This window comes from Battus philenor, unplaced genomic scaffold (assembly GCF_028537555.1).
Source record: "Battus philenor isolate CCGP_79_NKW_IND1 unplaced genomic scaffold, ilBatPhil1.0.hap1 SCAF_13, whole genome shotgun sequence".
NCBI lineage: Eukaryota > Metazoa > Arthropoda > Insecta > Lepidoptera > Papilionidae > Battus > Battus philenor.
Window position 1 is genome coordinate 11,368,639 of NW_027181675.1, and position 23,975 is coordinate 11,392,613.

General features: G+C 32.1%; 1 protein-coding gene across 1 annotated transcript in view; it reads right to left on the reverse strand.

Annotated features, from left to right (window-relative positions):
* Positions 1-17,837, reverse strand: part of LOC137933330 (differentially expressed in FDCP 6-like) — a 32,623-nt gene extending 14,786 nt beyond the window's left edge. Inside the window, exon 1 of the mRNA XM_068777249.1 lies at positions 17,641-17,837. Within this exon, the coding sequence (XP_068633350.1) occupies positions 17,641-17,733 (93 nt within the window). The 5' untranslated portion in view covers positions 17,734-17,837. The remainder of the gene's footprint in view (positions 1-17,640) is intronic.
* Between the last annotated feature and the right edge of the window lie 6,138 nt (positions 17,838-23,975).

A 23,975-nucleotide genomic window follows, 5' to 3' on the forward strand; every position in this document is an offset into this window, starting at 1 on the left:
AGGCTAATAGCATAAATATCTATAGAAATAATACTAGTACACCATTCAAATATACTACTACGTTTGAAATTAACATCATAAATAGTAAAGTGAATTGCCTATGACCGAGGTATAAAAAATCCATATTACATTTCGATGTATTTTTATAGATTTTCTTCTTTTTAGCTGATAAACACCTCCCCCCAAAAATAGTCAAGCCAATTTTGTAAATTTGTAGTACATGACGTTTATTTGCTTAAGTCATTTAGTACCAGTGAATGACAGCCGATTAATTAAAAAAAAAAACAGGATCCGTATTAAAAAAATATTTTTGTCTATATGTATATAACCGATTGATGTAAATTTAAAAAAAAAAACGACTGAAAACGTTCGTCGATGCGTTTTCAACCGGTCATATTAGAAATGTATACGAGAGGCCTCTGTCCAGCTGTGGACGTATATACTGTTGATGGTATGGCGGTAATGATTATAAGGTTCAAAAACCTTTTTTATTTGGCCCCATATTTTCGTTTTTTTTTTCCATTGCTAGATTTAAAAACTGTCAAAGAAGGTTTTCTCCTAGCGGTTACTACAGTGTATTATTTTACAGAAAATCACACCTGGGGAACGATGTCTACGCCTCTAGGCTACTCTAATTTTAAAATTTTATCATTTTTATCATTTACAAGAGCTTAGACATTGACTTCCTTTCGCATGTTTTACTCAGTTTTGAGGCATTTCACCCGAACAGGTGGTAGATTGAGCATAAAGTTAACAAGAGTACATCTGCTCATTGTATATTGAATAAATAATTTTTGAATTAGAATTCAAATCTGTTTTAAAGATAAATTTAATCACTCTGAAACCCCTAACGGAATTTAGAAATGAAACACCTTACTGAATTAATTTTATAATTTATGTTGTAGTAGAGTAAATTTTGATTTAATATCGTAATAAACATTCACTTGACTGACGTTTCTGTCGCATGAAACCTCGTCGCAAAGGCGACAGCGCTGCGCCGTCGGATGACTCATCGCTTCATTGCTCGGATGTACAAATACGGATACTATCACACAGCTAGCTAAGTTTATGCTATACTTTTTTATTTCATGTCCTAACGATTTTTTTAGCTGCAAAAAATTGAGCGTTAGATGATGTATGACATGGTTACTAACCTAATTTAAAACGTGAAATTAAAGGGTCGTAGGTATAAATCTTTAATTGTATCATTATTTTTTAGAAGTCTTGCAGTGTACGGAAAAAATATAGTTTGTAAGTTCGTTGTGTATCGTTGTTTATTTATTTTTTCTACTAGATTGTGTCAGGCCACTTTTAGTACGCTGTCAGTCAGAACAACTAGCTTTGAACGTAATTCGTTAAAACCAAAATATATGTGCAACAGAAAATAATTAGTAATCCGTCATGGTGTTTGGTTAGTCATCGAAATAAAAATATAACAGCTTAGGTTAGTCGTACATGGCAATTTAGGTCTTTACAATATAATACATCAAGTTTGATATTTGAATCTTGTTTACAAAGTACCTAAACTTAAGAAGTACAGAAAAAATTTGCTTAGCTGGAACATAGTATAGCTGTTAGTGTGCGACTGGCTTCGTTTATGTACGTCGTACGAATCACATCGACCTCACGCCCACGCCTGCCGTCTGGCGTCGCTTTGTCATAGACGCAGATGACTTTTCATTATAATGCAACCGCCGCAAAAGCAAGCATTGCGTAGTTTATTGTTCCCTAATGACGCTGTAATCTCTTAACACTATCGATTACGGAAGTATTATAACTTTTAGAAGGTAATTTAATTTTTTAAAACCGAATACGGTTTTTCTTAGGAGTGTGTTTAAAAATCGAACAACTAATATGAACTTTGGATTTTAAAATTATAAAAGGCTATATCTATGATCAAGATAACCGATGGCCGCTCGTGATTAAAGGTTTTAGAGTGGAGACCACAGATCTGCAAGGGCAGCGTAGCACATCTAACAAAGTGTAGAGGCGACCTTATTTAGGTCGCCGGAAGACGCTGCATGCAGACGGCTTTCTACCGATCCTATTGGAAGTCTATGGGGGTGGCCTATGTTGAGTTAATGTCGAACGTGATAAAGAAGTATAATGAAGTGATTATGTTTAGATTCTAGTAAATAAAACATGTTAAAATTTTTAAATTATTGTCGGTTATTTAAGTCATTTGCAGTGTTCCCAACCAAAGAGGAATTTTCTACGCAAAAAGGAAATATAACCTAAAAAACGGAAATATCTATACTCTGCAGTCCAGGTTATAATAAATAATTAAAGTCAATTAAGAAGGCGTTCTAATGCCAAGGATTAAAGAATGTTGTGTCACTGACATCGAGTAAAAAAACTTAATTGATTAGTTGATAGCAATAAAGACGCCATTTGTGCGCTTAGCAGTAATAAGAAAAACAATAACATATACTGTATTCAATACACAGTTAATGTCGATCATTTAAAATTACGTACTAAAATAATGTATGATTTTAAAAGTAAATAATTTTTTTTTGTACTTATATCATACTCATCTATTGTGTATTATTTAATAATATATTTTGTTTATTTTCGTTAACAACAAGCTTATATTATAACGTTTTATATTTTAAATTGTACCATTAGTTTTTGACAAATGTGTGGGATCATAAAATATATAAAAATCATTCTATAAAAATTAAACAGACTAATAAAAAAAGTAGAAATTTTAAGCAGGGAAAGAAAAAGCGTACCCAAAAATTGTCTTATGTTAGCGTAAACATCTTGTTATAAGAAAGATGTTTAAATTCAGTCCTGTGTAGTCTTGTTGCTATAGATAACATACGGGTTGATTAGGAAGGTGAGAAAGCAACAAAGTGTAAAATGTAAAAAGTGACAAGTAACAGCAAAAAGCTTTAAAGGTTTTTCACATATTTTCGATCATCCTATATAAAGAGATTTTTCTGAATCTACTGGAATGTCAGACTTATAAGTTCTGTCAGTAAAAAGAGTGCAAAGACAGATAGTAAACAATGATTATTTTAATATGTAGTTATCGGAATTCCTGAAATGCTTTTTCTTACAATATAATCAGTATGTTATTTATTATTTCTAAAACCGTTGATTTCTGGATAGGGTGTACTGTGCATAAATTAACAGCAAATGGCTACACATTCAACCCTTTCAAACTTTAATATTTATAATCAATCGCTCTGTAGACCTTTTAGTAGAACACTGCTATGATTTGAATTAGTTATTTATGTATGCAAGGTAAGTAAGAAACTTGTTTTAAAGTTCGATTGAAATAAATTTTGAATTGCAAGGCTTGTATGTTTTCTGTTCGGTGTGAAACAGCTGTTATTCATTGCGGTCAGTGTCCTTTATTTTTATTTTGACATGTTAATAACAAATATACCTGAATTATTTTTATTGATATATCCAAATGCGAATGGATAAATGCGACTACAAGTATTTGTGCGCTGCTATAGAATTTATTGAGGCCGCCTCCATAATTTCTTAGCGTATTAGGTAAATATATATCTGAATATATGATTTCTGGTAAATTTTTGCAGTTTCTAGAAATTAATACATAGACTAAGCAATGGATAACGCCACACAGTTTTTAGATATTGGCTTATTATAAGAATTATACCAACGACGTTCTCAAAGCTAATATTTTAGAATAGCACGTAAGCGATTTGAACATTGGATGTAAGCGAAGGCAGTACCAACATGGACTCACGAGAAATGGCTCCTCGATAAGAAAGCACATAAAATCGGGTCTAGAGTTACCGCATTTCTATTTGATCTTTAAGTGAAACTTAAAATAAAATTGTTTTTAGAAATGAAATCTCGCGTTCTTGATATTTGACCACTGGAATAACAAAGTATATTTACAACACGATCCTATTGTTAAATAAGCGTTTAAATTCCAGTAAGACCTCGGTACAACCAGCCCGTAATGACCGTCCGCCTTCGTCGCTTGAGGTCATCTTCAATAACGATTTATACAATACACTTTTTGTTCGATACGCATTTAACATACGATATTTTTAGTAAAATAAACTGTTTGTAAAGACTATTTGATTGCTTAATTTTGGGGTTTTTACACTAGTCAAAATATTGCATATTTTTTAGCGTGAATACAATATTTTTGGACTTTATCATAGTATCAATAATAATGAGGTTTTACATCATCACCTTATATCAGTACAAGAGAATTATTACATAAAAATTCAAAACTATTCTAATTTAGTCTTAGTTATTGCCTTCGGAAATTTATAGGGGAAACCTATATCCTGTAGTTGATGTCCAATTGTTGAACAGATGATGATTAAATATGATAAATGATAGTGATCGAATGTATAATTTGACTTAACTGCGTCTTATTTTGCGGTATTTTTTTGAAAGAATAATTTTTCGAACATTTTGCAAAAAAGTATTTTATAAAACCTGTTAAAATTACCCGGATTCTCTATTGAAAAATGTTTCTGACAATCATTAATGACATGCAGACGTATTTAAGCTGCAATAGATTTAAAGTTCGTTAATTATTGTTGCATATCTGAATTAGTGAGACTAATATTTTTTGGTTCTAAGGTTACAAATTGAATTATGAACTATGTGGCGTTGTGCAAGATTTTGTAATAAAAAGGTAGCATCGCATTGTAGACAAAATCTATTATAATGCGAACTTCCCACGTCTTGTTGCTATATAAAATAACGTATGAAAATGTACCCATAAACGCAGTAAAGATTCGACCTTTATTACGTAGCGAAGTAAATTGCCTCGAGCGATAAAAACTCACATATTCTGCAACATGGCGGCGTTGTTGGGTTGTTATAATCAGTTGTCACTTGTTACCGCCTGCATTGACCAAGATTTTTATTTTTAAAGAACTATAAACATTTACGTACTTTTTTAAGTCTCAAAAATTAATTAACACTAGAATCGCTATTTGGCCAATTAATTGGTTTTAGAAGATGTTCAAAGGAATTTTATATAAAAACTTTTTTATTATTTTTAAAATATTTCATAACTTTTTTCTAAATATATGTATTCAATAACAACTGATATTTGGATGTCACTATACAAGGACGTAAAATTAGTTATCTACATAATAAAATAGAAGATATAAACTTTACTATTTGTGAACTATTTTTGTTAAATAATGAATATAATAAAATATTTTTATTACTTTGCAAACACAAGTCATGCGATCACTGTGACCGGTGGGAAAGGTTAGGTATTATTTGAATGTTATATATATATTGTTATAAATTACATTACACTCGTATGTAATATCTCTAAATCATCTTATAATAAATATAAGTTCATTAAACAAAAACTTCTTAAAATTCTATTGTCGTGGGAAGGATTTTCTATATGATAATAAACTTTTGCTATGAATTGCTCTAACGTCTAAAGGCTATTGTAAAAGTTACCATAAAAATTCCTTTGAGTTTATTGTGGGCTTTTCTCTCATAAGGGCGCGTTTGGAACCTTCGTAGCGTCAAGATAAAGGTTGCCATTACTGGGAAGTATAATTTGATTATAGTTTCTGTCAAAGTAGGCTCTTCGGGCATTCTTTCCATGATGATGCTACATGAATAATACTATGGACAATTTAATTATTTTTATTTTAAATATCGAATTCCGCTATGACACGATAGATATTCGATTAAAAGTGAACGAAGTGACCAGGATTACGTCAAATGATCGAAATACAAAGATAATTAAATATTACATAATATTTAATAACCATAGCCTTCAAGAATTTTGCAGTGTTTGCATTTTGCGAATTTGTTTTACGTTTTGCAAATGTACAGCGAAAGTGGATGGCTCACGTCTGACATTATTACGCAAGTGATGTCGCCAACTTTCGTAAATATTGCCGATTCTATTTACTGTACAAATAATCGTAAGTGCAGTGTTTTAAAATGCTAAATACTTTCTAAATTTTCGTTCACCTCTGCGCTATTTCTCAACATATAAAGGTTTTTTCATTTAATTTAACTTAAATAGTTATTATTATTTTTAAGCTGAACAACCACAAGTTTATTTATGCTTAGGACTGACCACAAGAGAATACTCGGAAGATTTGTCATACAAATTGGTAATTATTTTTTAAATATTATCATAATTTCAGCCGAATGACGATGTCCTCTCTAAGAGAGTTCTCATAATCCTCACGACCGTAACAAGGTCCTATACACCTTGTGGGTGGACGTCATATTTTATACATAAATTATTTGGTGACGGCACTGCGTCGTACACTCACCGGCAATTCAAACCGATCCTCTCCCAACTTCGATATGATGTTTTCGGAGAAAAAGTTCACACCTTTCTCCGAAAGAGGTGTAGGTATCAATTAGTCAATACAATACACTAGGCGAAGCATCTGACGTACTTTTTTTTTTATTTATTACCTCGCGTATTTCGGATCCGCGAGCCTTGTCTCCGAAGGAGCTATAAAAGCTAGAAAAGTTAATATCGTCCAGCACCTGTATGTAGCCAAGATTACATTATCATTTTACAAGATATTGTAAGCCTATATTCACATAAAAAGTAATAGACAGACATTATGAGGATAACAAAATTAGTTTTACTATATCGAATTAGAAACCGGAATTACGGAAACAACAATGACTTGCAATATGAAAAAATATTGTAAAACAAAACCTGTTCAAAAATCACGTATGTCTGTTTTTAGGTAGTAAGAGTTACCATCTCAAAAATTTGGATATTTTTTTGGTAAATGGAATCTTGAAACGTCTTGGATGTTTTTAGTGAAAAAAATATATAGAGTTGAAATTAATCATAACAACGTGTTATAAGACCTCTGGCATACTAATTCAGCGACTGAGGTCAAAAACCCTGATTACTTAAACAAGGAAGTGAGGAACGCAAACATTGCGGTTGTTCTGAGATTAATCTCAGAAGTATAATGTGTCGGCGTCATTAGCGGCATAGGGATGGATAGACGAACTCTTGTGTATGCCTACTTGATGGACTGGTTCCGTAGTCTGAACCGGCGTAGTCCTGAATCCATCTGCGACAAAACTGTGTCAAAGATAATTTAGAAATTTAAATTTTCTACAGTTCCAATGATACAAGAAAGAATAGGTTTTGTGAAGCAAATTTTTTATCTCTAAATATATTTCCATCTACATACTGACTTATCTCAATATCTCTGGAAAAATCAGGCTTAGAGACTTGAAATTTGATAAAAATATTCCCTTTGCTTAGTAATTTTTTAAATCTTAATTTTTAATCTAGGTTTTTATCCTTGCCAGGACATCAACCCCATTGTGACTATCATAAATGTTAAACCATTCAACAATCATTAAGAAGGGAAGACGATAATCTGCAATACAGTCTAACCACCTCTGGCTTCGGTTCCATTAAAATAGGTCGTGCGATGCCAACATCGTACAGAACAAATTTCAATAGCCTTAATAGCATCTCTCTTACGTCGATTCTTGGCACATTTTATTTGCAAATAGTATTGATTTAACGAAATTTCACATGTGAAAGAGATAAGGGGCTACGATTAAAAAATGTTCATTTTCCAACTACAGCTCCCATAAGTATAAAACTTGGCCAGAATACTTTTTGGCTTGTTGAAAATTACCACGAATTGATTTTATGAAATTAAAGCCAAAAAAGGCAGCGCGGGTTACGCAAAGCGGGCGGGGGACAGCCAGTATCTACAACATAAATAAACGAGTTCTAATATCGAACGAACTCCTCTATGGGGAAGTTTACTTCGACCTATAATATTTTGACACAGACCGCTTGACCTGGATATTTTTCAAGACCGGGCTACGTCGTTCAAAAAATACTCCTGAATATTATCTAGTTTCCATTGTTCATTTACTGTAAATTTTGCCTTTGTTATTAGTCTGTTGTCTATGATGTATTTATTTAATTTTATTTATAGATTCAATAAGTGGTTTGTTAATTTAGGTACATAGAAAACGTTGTGCACAACTTTTATAATTGTATGCACTAGTTTTAGGATTTGCAGCAATAAATCATTTTTTTTCAAATTATTAAATTAAAATGATTCGCTTAATTTGTCGGTAAAAGTAAAGCATGGGAATTTCTAGATCAATCTAGGTATATTATTTCATATTTCCGTCAAGTAAGATACATATTTTTCATGTAAAACATAAAGTAAATTAAAAATCTTTCTAGCTGTCAAACATTTGATGTCAATCAATTCATAAAAAGGTGTATTGGGATGTATAAAGAAACATCGTGTACAATGAAGCATTACAATTAAAATTATAATTGCATTGTTACTAAACTTGCTCTAAGTACAGTTTTTCTTTTTGTAAGTAATTGTTGATAAATATTAAGAAATCAAATCAATAAACAGTCTTTTTTAGAAGTTTTTCTGGGAAAAGTTATTTTTATTTATTTATTTCTTAGACCGTGAAAGGTCAATAACTTTTTTATATTTATTTTAAGGAATAACACAATAATTGAAATAAATCTAAAGTAAAAATAAATGTACACTAATTACATTTTTGCGCCTATAAAAATGTAATTAGTGTAAATTAACTTTGACACAAACATTCTAATATGACAGTACAAAATCGGTACGGACAAGTAGTATTTTAACATATTTTTTAACTCTGACAAAATGACGAGAGGAGTAAGGGTCATATGTTAATAAGTGATTATAACGAGGCGTGCTTATAACGTGCGTCAACACATATTTACATATCACCACATTTGAGTTCATCATCTTAACACTTGTGATATGTCGAATGATTAAACAAATTACATCATGTAACATTATCAAAATATCACTTTTATCTGGCTTCATCGAAGTCAGAGTTCAAGTGTCTGTAATACGCAAGTTAAAAATCAATATAATTCATGACTCAAGAAGTAATAAATGTGTAAATGTTCAAGCGTATCGAGAAATCGAAACAGGGTCTTTTACAATGGTTACTATTTGCAATTTGTATGATATTTTTATGACAATCTTTAGTTTCTATTACGCGCGTAAAAGATTCCATCAACCTTATTCACTGACCCATATCAGTGGCAATAAAACACGGCCATTTCTAGCAGCTCTCGTCGACGGTAAGCCGAGAATGCTGCCTCGCCATAAATGTGAGAAATGCGACGGAGTCTTTGCGCCATTTTATAGCGAATTACGTCGCGACCACCTGATTTGTGAAGCCTTTATAGACGCCGGGGACAAGATATAGTCCACATAAAATAATGCGATTTCATTTGTTTGTATTTTCGAATTTTTATTTATCCTTATTTTGGCAAGTGACCTTTAATAGCAATATTTAAACGATTTTTCTTAGATCATATCTGAACTTTTTTTCAGTCAATTGTATATATTATTTCTTACAGCTGCCTCAAGTATTTTTAATAGATAGTATCACAAGACTAATTGTCTCTATTCAACGTCGTATGTTCTATGACTGTATATGCCTTGAGGCGAGTGAATGGTGTTAATTTTTGTATCTATTTTTATTCCGTTTAATTTGGCAATTTTTAATTGTTAGTTGTTGATTACACTTAACGCAGACTGACCCAAAAACTTATGATCGGAGGTTCGATTCTCGTGTTACAATCTTATATAATTCACACTTTCTGTTTTAATTATATACGATTGCCACTGCTCACATACAAGTTTCTAGAGGATGAGCAGCAGTATTGTCTGTGTATCACACTACGATAGCCAATCCGCCCAAGTGGCGATTATGGTATACCCCCTCCCCCCATAGACATCTTTGGGGGAAGCCTATTCTTTCCCAGGTGCCTCTTTGGGCTGAGACGATAAGTAGTTGATTATAACCTATTGAAATAGTTATTTAATAGTAATGAAGATGGGAGACAGTAGCGCGAACTTTTTCGGCTATGCCTACAAAATAAATTTTAGTGATCATATACGTTGATTACTTGTACTACATTAAAAGATGGTTAAAATATACAGCGAAAGGCTTTTTCTATCCTTAAAACATCTGATTAGATACATAAACAACAAGAGCAAGAATATAGAATCCTACAGGATATAGCGCTGAAGACTTCTTAGTCGGATTTGTTTTTATTTAAAAAAAAACATTTAGACGTTTAGTACTAATAGAACTTACTGTTTCTGGGATACCAATTTATCTGAATATTATAACACTATGATAAACAAGTACTACGACTTAGTCAATGATATAACTAGGATTAAATTAATAGTGAATTTCTATGCGGTGATGGTAGGAGCGGGAGATAGAAGAGTAATCTTTTTATAACTTAGTCAAGAATTTATGTGTGTCAAAAATGAACGTTGGCTTATTTGAAACGGACATGCAAATCAGCATTGGTATGTGTATCTAAATTAGTTATGAAGAGTAGACGTCTCAATAACACAGCTATGCTCGGAGCTACGTTGCGAGATGGGTTCAGAAATGAGACGATCCTCAGAAGAACCAATATCACCGATGAATTGTTCTTCTAAAGTTGCAGTGGACGGTGCACATCGCTCGTGCAGCTGATGGGTGTTGAAGCCGAAAATTTCTTCCGATGGACGCAGTGTGGATAGGCCACTAGGTGGACCTACGACATAGTTACGGTTGGTTGACTCTGTGTTTGGCACTAATCGGTGTAACATAACTAAGATGGCCCGTGGAGGGGTGAAACACGTGTAGAGTGATTTAACGGTGGCAGTTGTGTGATTCGAATTATTTGCCGCATGCATTATCAGCGGGCTGGCGGGCGGTGCACTTTGTTGCACGACTACCACTGCATGTGCGGAAGTGGCTAAATATTGGTCCTTTGCTTACATAGTTACGGTCATCGTGAAGGTCTTTGTTTAAGCCTTGCAGTAAGCTTCCTTGCTGAAAAGAAGAAGATATACGGCAAAGTTCTATTTCATCTCCTTTAGCTTTTTCTTCTAATAGATTAAAGAATTTTCTAACCTCATTTGAAAGAGGGCGTGATATTTGAAGGGAAATGTAGACGCGGCTAATTGCTTCAATTTGATTCAATTAGCGATCGTCTGTTGAAAGCGGATGTTGTGTAGGGGTTAATAGAACTTTCTGTTTGCTAACCTTCATTAATTTGATGTTTATTTTGTAATAAGTTGTTAGCTTTTTTAATAATATGATTTGTGTTTTATTTAATGAAAAGGAAATTTAAAACTTTTATATTTTTTCAGTGTGATATCTATTTTATTTTTTATGAGGTTCTTCGGCCGACTAAAACAACAACTTTACGGTATTTCAATAAAATGTTATCATGAAATTTTTGAAAAATCTGTTATAATGTGAACGATTTTTGAAGTAATAATAGCTTTGTTATGAACTGTTCTAATTTATACCGAAGCTTCACTATTAGGAATATTGTAAAAATGATCGCAAAAAAAATCCTGTCTGAGTTTGTTGTTTGATTCTTCTCAGACCAGGACGCGTTTGGAATTTTCCCAGCTTTAATTTGAAGAATGGATCGTAGGGGAACTTAATCTGGTTTTAGTCTCTCATAAAATTGAGTTCTCAAGACATTCTTGTCATTATGTACACAGGTGGTCACTTTAATATGGTTTAAAAAATAAAGAATATACATTTATATTGCACATGTATTGGGAAAATAGTCTTTTTCTTATACAACCTGTAGTTGTTTTGGAGTAAGCAACACATATGGGCCTGAAATAGTTAAATATTATCTATAATTACAATGAAAATAAATCCCAAGACGGCCATTAGTACCTCATGTTCGCTATATTCATAGTTTCATTGTTAATTCAAATTCATGACAAACATTATCTTTTCCTTTCCATTCCATTCATTAGTGTTTTCCTGTACGACTTATCTCGTTTGATTTATCTTTAAGACTCCGTGAAGTATTAATAATATAGTTCAACTAAAAGTTCACATTTACTAACAACTTACTTAACTAGTAACTTTGTAATAATTGTACTAGCGCTACTGAAATCGCTGTACCGCGCCTTAGGAATGCGTGGCGAGGCGAGGGAGTATCAGCAGTCCGTTCCTAATTTTCTTTTTTGCTTGGCCTCACTGTCAGCTCTCCTACCTCTAATATTACCTCCCACGCTCGAGCCCCAATGTATTTAATTTCTTTCTAAATATACGAAACAATTATGTTTCTTTATTTTAAATATCTTTTTATAATATTTTAAACATTATTGCAAATGACTAGAATATTTTCTCACATATAATTAGGTCTCCAAGGCTATATATAGTTATTACAGAGATTTCATTTCTTCAAGACAACGCGTCTCGATTGATACAGAAGTTTGAAGGAAAACACAAAAAGTTTTCTTTCTGGGGTAAAAGTATGCTATAATTCCTAATGGATTGGTGAGCTCGGCAATCCAATGATCCTCATAATAGGACCGCGCCTGTTAGTGCGTCATGAACGTTTTCTTTGTGAGTTTTTTTTTACGTAATGATCCATTAGGCAAGCGATGCTTGCGTGCGTAGACATTGTCCATCCTTAAACAAGAAACAAAATAACGGACAGATATATAATACGTTACAAGCAAACAATAATATATTTACATAAATTATTTTAATATGAATTAACTATATGCACTGGAAATCATTGACGATTTCAAAGTCGCCCAGCAAGCCACGGATAGGGTTATTCCCGTGATGGGAGCTATAAGATTGAATCAAGAATAAGGAGATTTGGAAGCGAATTATCGGTTGTAATAGAACACACCCATACGATAGTCTCCCACAAGATGTACAAAAAACCTTGTTAAGGTCGTGAGACGACACTGGAGCCAGATCTGATAATCACGAAAGTATAGACCATGTCATGTACTCGTCTCTCCCGTTCAAGTTTCACAGCGCGGCGTATTTAAAGTTCCCTAAGAAAATCAATGAAAGAAATCTAATATGAATTGTAAAAGATCGCAGATCTCTTTGAATTGTGAATTAAACGCAACTATATTTAAGACATTGTTAGTTTGACGTCATCTGACCTTATTTAACCTAGTTACAAAGCCACAAGCCGGAAAGCATTTGTGGTATATATGAGTGTCTTTTTACCAATAATCAAAGGCGAAACTTCAGTGGTCTGTAGAAACCGCAAGGAGAAAAGGTGGTAACCAGATGCAGTAATTTATAATATCATTGTTACATGTACATATATAGTTTAAATAATAGACCACACTTAGGTACTACAAGAACTCACCGTTCCCTGAAAAAGAAATATGGAGTAACACACGACTATAGTGACCTAGTTAAAAAAATACACCAAAACTCAGTTTGCGTAGTGGTTACGTTCCAAAAAAAACACGACGCAAATTGAAACGCCGCAAAGTGAATTAGGATTTTCTATAGCAAACCATGTAAAGATCGAAGATAGGTTTCAGGGTTACGAAAATACAACTTTTTAAAAAGAAAATTGAACAAAGTAAACATTTAAAAAACAAACATAATATAACTCTGACAATAAATAAATTGCCTTTTTTGTAACCAGAAACAACACGTTAAAATTTATATAAATTTATTATTCTCTTTTAGGAACGTCTTTAAAGCACAACACACTACTTAATTAAAACTGAACTCCAAAATTAGCAAGACAAAGTGAAAATAAAACTGTATCAAAATTGCGTCGATTTTTAGTTAGAAAGGGGATCCCCGAGTTTTGATGGCATGGCGCAATTAGAAACAAAAGTGTTGCCAACTTTTAGAAAAAAAAGAAAATTTCCAAAAAATTAAAGACTCGAACCCAAAACAACGCAACTTCGAAAATCTAACGACGCACAGTGAAAATTAGTACTAATTAAGCAGCGACGCATCTTCGAATAAAACGCAAAACGAAACGACGCAAAGCGAGGTATTGGTGTACCTAAAAAAATCACTGTGAATTTGTATTCAGCAGGGACAAAAAAAGCATGTGCATTTATAAGCAGGGTAGAGGTGGGAGCAAGCGATAGAGAAAGGAGTAGAGGTGAACCAGTATTAAATATACTGGTTAACGAAATAACTAAAATAAATTTATTGTGAATTTATATGCAGTAGAGTTAGGATATATAATAGCCAAATAAGATACCCATAAAATCTATTATAGATTAGACGTCTAGGCGTCATAGCATTTCCCAGAACTGCCTTATATGTCAATCTAACATTACCGAAACTTATCATCACTTAAATATCATCAGCATCATTTTAACCATAAGACCTCTACAGCTTGGCGAAGGCTTCTTCATTGACTGATAGCGCCGGCTGGAAGAAGCCTGCATCCAGCTTATTTTGATGAACTTAACATGGTCGCCTGTTAACTTTCTGCGCAGGCGTCCTATACTGTGCTTGTCGTTTCAGTCTCTACTTCAGAAACTTAAAGTTATAGCGCCAATCTGTTTTTGTGCGCTATGTGGCCTGCCCACTGGCTAGATTATATCAGTTACTTTCTTCCGTCCACGGATCTTCCCATTTCTGATTCGATCTCGTAAAAATATATAATAAACGAATAATACCGATAATAAACCTCCTTTATATTTACGGTTTATTTTAATTTAACAAACAGTGATTGTCATGCAGTTTCTGCATATTTAATTATTATGGTCGTATTAAATCCTTGACTCGGAAAACTTCCTGTTCTTTATAGAATGCGACCGTATATTGGCTTACTTCTGCAGTGTTTGCCTTTTAATTTGGTATTATTTTTCAGTTGTTCCCTCATAGCTAAAGGTGGCGGCCAATCATGCTACTATTCCGCTAGTTTTCCTTCAAGCTATGAACCGTGCCCGATGGCGTTGCACGCTTTTGTAACTGTGTCAGTCCAGTGAATCGGCAACCGTCCCCTAGCCCTTTCATCTTCTCTATATAGAAAATCTATATTTAGAATCATCTATATTGAACAATATGAAAATTTAAATTATAACTCCCTTGTAAGGTTTCCAAGATCTTTTGTATTGCTTGTCAAAACCGGTATTTCGAGGTGTCAATTTTTTTGACAAATTGTAGAAAAGTTATAAAAGCTAAACATTTATTATAACCTTAAAAGCCGAATTGCGCTATGTCCCTTTTGTAGTTCACATGAAGACTTGGCAATATGAGATAGAGGTGGAACGTTATTGTTAGAGTCGATAAAAAATAGATTGGTCATGTGTATAGAACACATATTTTATGTATTAACAAAACTTTCAGTCAAACTTAAAGATATGATAGTAACAATAAATACCTACGTCTGTAAGATTTGCACCAAGAACAGCCTTATAAATGAAAAATATAAAAGAACTAAGATTTTTACGCTTCTATCAACTATATTACCATTCTCCTACGATCTTCTAAGTATTTCGGACACATCGCCTAAAAAGAAAGAAACCTCGAGAAGCTTGGCCATTGCTAAGAGAGGCAAAATAGATAAAAGAAGTGAAATCCACACCGCATTGAACAAAAAAGTTTATGAAGCCAACGAAAATCGAAACTAGCGGGGTCATAACTCTAGACTCTAAGGAATATAATGCGAATAAGAATAAATATTTTGATAAGTATACTTTCTTTCTTCAGCATCGTTAACATTTTTGTCTTCAGAAGTCCACTGCTGGACATGGGCCTACGCCGTAAATTTATAATAAAATTGATTGAAAGCAGCCACCCAGCACCTTCTTACCACCTTAACGAGGTTATTGTAGACGGGCTTTCTGACCTGCGCTCGCTTGTCTAAGATCTCAACTCCAGAACAACAAGGCTCCAGCTGCCGTCTATTCTGCTTGCTATTTACCATTGGCACTTTAACTTGTTAATCCACTGTGCTATGACTATTCATTATATCATGAGCCTTATTTAATATTTAACATTTTTTAATGACAATTTATTTTACTATAAAACATTGTTGTAACAAGCAGCCTGGTTGATGTAAATAGTCATGTGTATGCGAGGTCGTGATTTCATTTTTCATAAATACGAAACTAAAACAAAACTTTAGTTTTCAATATTAAAAAATACACCGTTTAATAATATTTATAATATTGAATAATTAATTTAAGAATAATAATACTTGTTAAAATTATATATAGGTATTTAGATTTGTTGTTAATTTGTATTTTATTTAAAAAAAAAATTTTAACCTAGCGCATGTCGTGATTGACAGGCAACGTACAAATTGCAGTTAGTCCAGTATTTTTTAATATTTTATATTTGTATGTAATGCTATTATTGTCGAATGTAATACAAATCGCCCTTTTTGTATAATAATAGAAATGTGTGATTCTTAGATGTTTTTTAAATACAAAAACATCGATTTTATTTGATGAATTACCTTAACAAAGAAATTTAAAAGTCTGAAGAAACTACATTAACAGAAGGCGCTTCGTTACAAATGTTTCACCGAATACACATAGACCCATTAGGTAATTGCTGTATTATGAGGCTTTTCACCTGGAACACTCCTTCGAACGGAACATCACTTTTAAATGCCACTCCTGTACAAGCGTAGTTATTATTCTACAATCGGGTCAATGACAACTAGTTTTGCTAAATACGGTTTATTCACCCAGAATTTTTATTCCTTAAACCAGAATAGTGCAATAATTAATTTTATTATTTAATTATTGTATTAGGGGGACCAGAAAGTAATCTCTCTTTCTTAAGTTAAATCCACACGATTACATTTTAAAGAAGTTGTTATTTCTAATCAACAATATAGTAATCATATACAATAATAAAGTTCGTTATCAAAAACCTTTTGCCATCTAGTATACAAATTTTTAATGCCGGACCGATAAAAATCAATCGGGGTTTCTGTAAAATATGTCGACAGAAATGACATTACTTTCCGGTCCCCCTATTACAATTCTGGTTTAAAGAACAATATTAAAATTAACATTAGTCGTCGTCTTAGCCTATAGAAGCTCTCTGCAAGGCCTCCCCCAAAGATATCTACAGAGGGATCGATCGCGGCGTTAATATGCTGGGCTAAAGACGCTGTTGCCCATGCTATGAAAAATTTTTTTGTAAGCAGCGGCAATACTATTTAATCAATGCACTTAGTGTGAATTAAAAAGGATGGTATCCCAGAAATCGAACCCGCCACCTACGATCGCAAGTCTCATTCTTCTACCACTGTGATCACTTACGTTGAAAATGAGATTTAAATTTAGTAAAAATTATTATTTTATAATTAATCCAGAGTAGGATTAATATTTGTATGACCAGTACATCTGTCATATTTGAATCACAAGTGACATGCTATGTTAACAGAGAAACAAGCAATTTTTATAAAAACAAAGTTCAGTAACAGAAAAGAATATTATTAATCTGTGGAATCGTTTCTTATATTTTTATTTAGGTTCTGTGAAAGGCATTAGTCACGATTAGCCCACATCATTTCGCCGGACGAAAGGCGAGATAATAACATTATCATTTACGAACTAACATAATCATAAATTAACTTCTGTTTGTTTGTATACATGAGGTAATGTTAGTTTTTGTATAAATGAGAATAATGATTCATTATAATGGTATTTTCACATTATAAGAAGATAAACTATGAAGCTGTTCTTTAAATGTCATTTTAACCTTTTTAAAATTGGTTCATTTATTGAAAATAAATAGTTATTTATTTATAGATGTTAAAGAATAAATTGTAAGTATATTTTAACTCGCGCTTGACTTTGTAATAAAATATATAATTGTCTTAAAATTAAAAAAAAAACAATCACAAACCTTCAACTTAGATTTATGAACGACGTCGTTATTTTGTAATGAGTCAAATGCATGCCAGATGCAATTCGTAACGTTTTTCAAAAGTGCGGACATTTTGTAAACACTAAATCACGACCAATCACATTAATCGTTCATTTAATTTAAATACAAGGACGTAAATTCCCTGTGAGCCACCGCGCACGCGTGAAGCTGTCTCTCGGTCGAAGTTCGTACTGGCGAACGCGTATGATATCAGACGAAAGGAAACTGGCAAAGTGGAACGTTAACTTTGTGTTGATACCAACTTACATTGAACGAAAAAAAAATCTATGCAATTGTAAGTCATGCGAATTTTAAATGTATTAATTTAGGTATTACATCTTAATCATTGATCAATATTTAATAAAAAATTTACAGGATTACAGTAATAGATGAAATAAAACAAATTTACACAACACATATTTATTAAATATTTATTTACTTTACGAGATCAAAGGTAAAAATAAAGATGACGATATTTGATCTACTGATTGTCAAGGTATTATCAATTTATTTTTTTAATCCATTTTATTATTGAATCTATCTTCACAACTATATTGTCGCTTCGCTAGGTGTTATAGTTGTGGAGAAAAAGGAAGAAATAGCTAAATAACAACACAACTTTTAAAAAAAGTATATCAACATATACATTTTAAAATATAGTACACGTAGTTCATACTAATATTATTTTTTTAAAATTTTTAAGTAATTTGAGATACTGTTACTGGCAAATTTAACGAAGTTGACGTAACACGGCTATTGAAGAGATAAAAGAATATATATTAACTACACGCGATATCAATATTTAAATATTGAAAAAAAAATGTACACGCATAGATCATGCTAGTAATAAAAATTTCTATGCTATTAAATCAAATATTATCTTACAAGTAATTATTTATTTAATGTTTTTTTATTAATTCTAATTTGTATCGCAACGTTTGTTATAAAATATTATACATACAATTATATTTACAATTATTCTTATATAATTTTCTCGTTTTGGTAAATACAGCTAAAATGTATAAATATAAACAATATTATTTGGAAGTTTTACTCAATTATAGTTTAATTGGTACATTATTTTATTTCAGACCGTTGAATGCCTTGAGGTTTAGGACAAATTGCCGGGTCTACTCGTCAAAAGATTCTGCCGTATTTTTTTTATATACAAGTTTAAAACATTTTTAAATAGCAAAATATGAAATAAAACAAGTCGACGTAGCACATATTCATTAAACATAGTAACTTTAAAGTTATTAATTATTATATAAAATGATAAAAGTTTTTGTCAAAATGATATTTAAAGAAGCAAAATGATAAAGGGCAATGGAGCAAATCTAATATATAAAATTCTCGTGTCACGGTGTTCGAACTTGAACTCCTCCTAAACGGCTTGACCGACTTTCACCAAATTTTATATGCGTATTCAGTAGATCTGAGAATCGGCTACTATCTATTTTTCATACCCCCAAGTGATAAGGGTGGTCCACCCCTAAATTATTTTTTTTTATTTTTCAGACAATTTTTTTGGTTTTTATTTTATTATGATACAGCATACAAAAATACATACAACCTTAAATTTTCACCCCTCTACGATCAACCCTTATTTTTTTGTTAATTAAAACCCTATTTTTTTTGCAAAACAACGTTTGCGGGAACAGCTAGTAATTTATAAAATTCTCTCGCGTAATTTAATGTATAAAGTGTTAAAAATGTTACTGGTAATTACTGGTTTACTAAGGTTTAGACAAACCTTATGTACCATAATAGTAAATAATGATTTATCACCGGCTATGTTTATGGAGACCTGTCAATGTAATATACTAAAACCTACAAGCTCTTTCGTGGCCTTATAAAGAATTCAAGGCAGACATTTGATTGACAGAAAGGCATTTAAAATTGTAGACAAATTAATAACTTAAATTACATTTAATAAAGATTTTTATGATTTATTATTTAATGTCTGTGGTGTTCTCGTAAGATTGCTTCGTATTTCTGGCCAGTACTACCAAAAAACTTTTTTATTTCAATCATTCACGGATCTCTAATTAAAATTCGAACGCCGATTTGAATTTGGAATCCGTCAATGTTGTGATCGCTGTCACTGTAATTGGCTTGATTTTGAGGAACAAACACACGCACGGGGTGTCACCTTCATCTCCTTGCACCAATCTAAAATAAGAAGGTACAGTAACAAAGTTTGGAATTCACCTCTATCAAGGGTGTATATGTGTATATATATATATATATACATATATATATATATATATATGTATATATATATATATATATATATGTTCTTATATGTATATATTCTTTTCATCTTTACTCATTTGGACACCGGAAAACCGGCATTTGATTTACAAAATCGTTCACAGCACCGCGATGCATCAATCGCCTTGTGACGTAATATTTTGTCTTATCCTAATATTTAAATAGCTTAAGTTTTTGGATAGAACAAACATTTATCTGTCAAAATAATTTTATAATAGCTTTGATGGTGTAGGTGCTTTTCTAACGAGTGTCAACTCATAAAAAAACAGAAGACTTATTTATATTATATTATTGTATAATCATTATATTTATTTATTTATCATCATTAATAATTTGTTTTCAGGGGAAAATTCAATAGTAAATAATTTAAGTAAAATATATTGAAGCAAACATATCAGGGGAACCAGAAAATAATGTCGCTTTCTTAAGTTAATTTCACACGACTACATTTTTAACAAGTTTTTATTTGTAATCAATTTCCTTATCAACAACCTTTTGCCATCTAGTAAACAATCTTTCAATGCCGGAGCGGTAATAATCAATCGGTTTCTGTAAAATATGTCAACAGAAGCGACATTATTTTCCAGTAGTATTTTTTCTAAAATACACGATTGAACGAAGTTTAACTTGACTTATTGCATGAAAAATCATTTATGCAACATGTTTTTTTCATCACAATTCTTAGCAGTTGTTTCTACGTACCGTTTTTAATCTAAGAAATCTCGTCAGAACGATTGTTGACTTAATATTCAAATAGTCCCCCACAAGAATACATTACTCATCAAAACGCTGAGAAGCGTTCGTTCTCGTGCCTTTTTACCATATCCGTGGCCTGACTCATACCGCTAGCTGTATAATTTGTGTTGCCGACTGTGCATCCAATTATTTATGACCAAACTAAGGGATCGGTGGGTATCGCATGCGGTGGATTTTTGTTTCTAGATTGTTTCTTTTTAAATAAAAAAAAAACTTCAGCCTTGTATTAGCAATTCAAAAAATGAACAATCACATCATTAAAGGTACGTATGCATTTGATATACGTATTCCTCTTCTTTTTTTTTAGCTGATAAACTCCTACTGTAAGACATAAATCTCAAAGATCGCCACGATGACCTAACTATACCATCAGAGAGGGGCCTACCCATCCACTCGAAAATATTTCGGCTCCAACGGTCACCGGTCGCAGGAGCAAGTGCAAAAGTATTAACGAAAATTAATTTGTTATATTAACGATACACGTCTAACATATTTCATTCATAGTTCATTCTTTCCAAGTTTCTTGCAGTACAGTACTGAACTCTCTTTGTGAACTTTTTTTTAATTTTAATAAATACATTTGAGTAATCAAGAACTATAACAAATAACGTCTTTGGTTTCAATGTTAATATTATGGATATTAATAATATGTTCTACGCAGTACCGAGTGGTTTTTTTACCTCTTAAAACGTCCAATGAGAGCTCATTAATTACACAAACGAAATACTCCAAAAATTGGAGCATAGCGAGGGCTGTGAACAAATGTTCTGCTGTTAACAAATTTTCCAAAAAACAATAAACACAAAATTGGATGATTTACATGACATATAGTTACTTTTAAATTAACATTCGAACCATAATAAGACTAATTTATTATCAATTATCACAAAACAATCACCCCTACGTAAACTTAATTTGAGAGACGCGGTATTTTGAAAGCGAACGCACGTGGCCGTCAAACGACAAAAATGGCGGCAAAACCTTCATGCGCTTCCGATAGACGCCGCCATTTGCATATCTGACCCAATCTGAACAATACATATATGGACATCGGCAGCCAAGATTTTCCTGACTGTGATTTGGAGCGGCGGAACACATAGAAAGGGACATTTAATATATAGATTTTAAAGGTCGTAAACAAACACTTCGCTAATTTTTTTCAGTCTTCTATATGCTGTGATTTGTTTTAATAAAGCAATCTAAATTTTTTTTATTTAAGTCTGACGGCCTCTATGAAAGCCATCTTTGCTACAAAGTCTGCTGACTAGAGAATTTCCATCTTTTTTGATTAATCTACGCATGTATATATAAAACGGGCGTATTGGCTACACCTCTTATAACATATAAATGGCTAAACTAATTTTAAATATTATGAGTATTCTGATTTTGTTCAGAGTAGAATAATAAGTTCAGTTTGAGCGATTTTAAAATAATCATAAAAAACTACAAATCTTAAGAAAAGGAATATTTATAATATTCCATTTTATTTTAAAATAACATTACGGACGCGTGTGAACTAACTAGACACATATCCCTAATCTACACAAATTTTAGTAAACTCGCTGGCACATCACTCGTGAATTAGTGGACATATTGCGGCGACATTTGACGCCCTCTTTTTGAGCAGGGCGTCGTCGGTTTACCGGCATAAACTCGGTTCCTGAGGTGACTCTCAGAGCAAAAAAATCCAATGCTATGAGATGTGACTCCGAATAGGCCTATCCCTTCGATGTGATATCAGTTTTCCACTAAACGTTCCGTTTGCTACCGCCAAAGATTCGCCCCATTTTGTTTTAAGATTCAAAATTATGCAGCTGGAAAGAAAAAGTTAAGTAAAATCGCTCTTTCATAATGCAATCATAAAATTCGCACGCCTTTTTATTTGCAAAATTTTAACACTGAAAAAATATGTAAATTAAATTATATTAATACATAAATTAAAAAGGAATAAAATTTAAACAAAAACAAAACAAATGTCAAAACATTAGATTAGCCGTGTAATAAAAAAAAATTAAAAATTTTAGAGTAAATTTGAAAATCCAAAATCTATTCATTCACTGACTGTTAAGCGAAACGAAGTTCTCTGGTAAAAGCTGAAGCTTTTTTATTAAAAGAAGCTAAACAATATTATCGTGTAAAATAGTCGAAAGTAATGTGATCGCAACGGCGATTTCTTCCAAACAACAGTTACGCTTGTGGGATACAACCTCTCTGAAATTGAATTACCATAAAGGCCATGTGCAAATTATTGTATTTCGTTCATATTTAGATGTTATGACTTATCTCGCTTGATATATTATTTAAAATGTCGTAATGAGAATAAAACCTTTCGCTCCAATCATAATCATCAAACCACCGGTCCCACCACTGTTTCTTCTAAAAGTTCTGCGAATTGTAATTTACGATTGCTGTTTATTGCGGTAAATCACTTGCATAAGAGTTTAACGGATACACAGGTAATTGGGTATAGATGTGAAAGGTTTAGTAGGGTGAATAATAGCTAATTTATTGTCAATAATTGTATGGTACATTCGTTTCCAAAATTAATGGTTTCGGAAATAATCCATAAAGTAAGGATCCGTTTTATTTCAAAATGTCGGAGTAATCACATCATACAGAGTAAGTGAAAATCGGTAGAGATCTTTAAATATTTTTGTTGATAAAAAAGCTATATATTGACCGATAAACTAAATAATAAACCTTGTACCTATCATCCAGTATAATACAAAAGGCGTCGTTCGTAGTCTTATTTACTAATTTAGTGTACAATATAATCGTCACGATACAATAAAATAAATAATTAAAATTTTCTTGGAATGTTTTCCATGCTCAGGTATGTTGTGTAATTGCGTGCATATATATATTACAATGAATATTTTTATGAACACTTCGTATACCATATAAACTAAAAAAAACACTTTAAAATACAAATACAAAATTTGAAGTTTGTCAAGAACGAATTTGACACATCAATTTGAGCCTTAAATCGTTTAGATTGCATATTATTGTTAATTATTACTTATCGTATGTTGTGATAACAGTATTGCGTATATTTTACGTTTACAAATAAAGAATGTGATTGTTTATAGAAGCAAAACTGCAGCCTTCGTTTTGCGAATATGGTAAACGGCAGTCACTTAAAACTGACAGTTCGGCAATAACCTTATATAGTTCAACGACACAGTATTATAAATTTAAAACGGCACCTTTTGTTCAGGTAAATTCTCGAACATTTTTAATAACTTAAGAGGCGAATGTAATTTACCTTGGCTAAATAAGTAAAA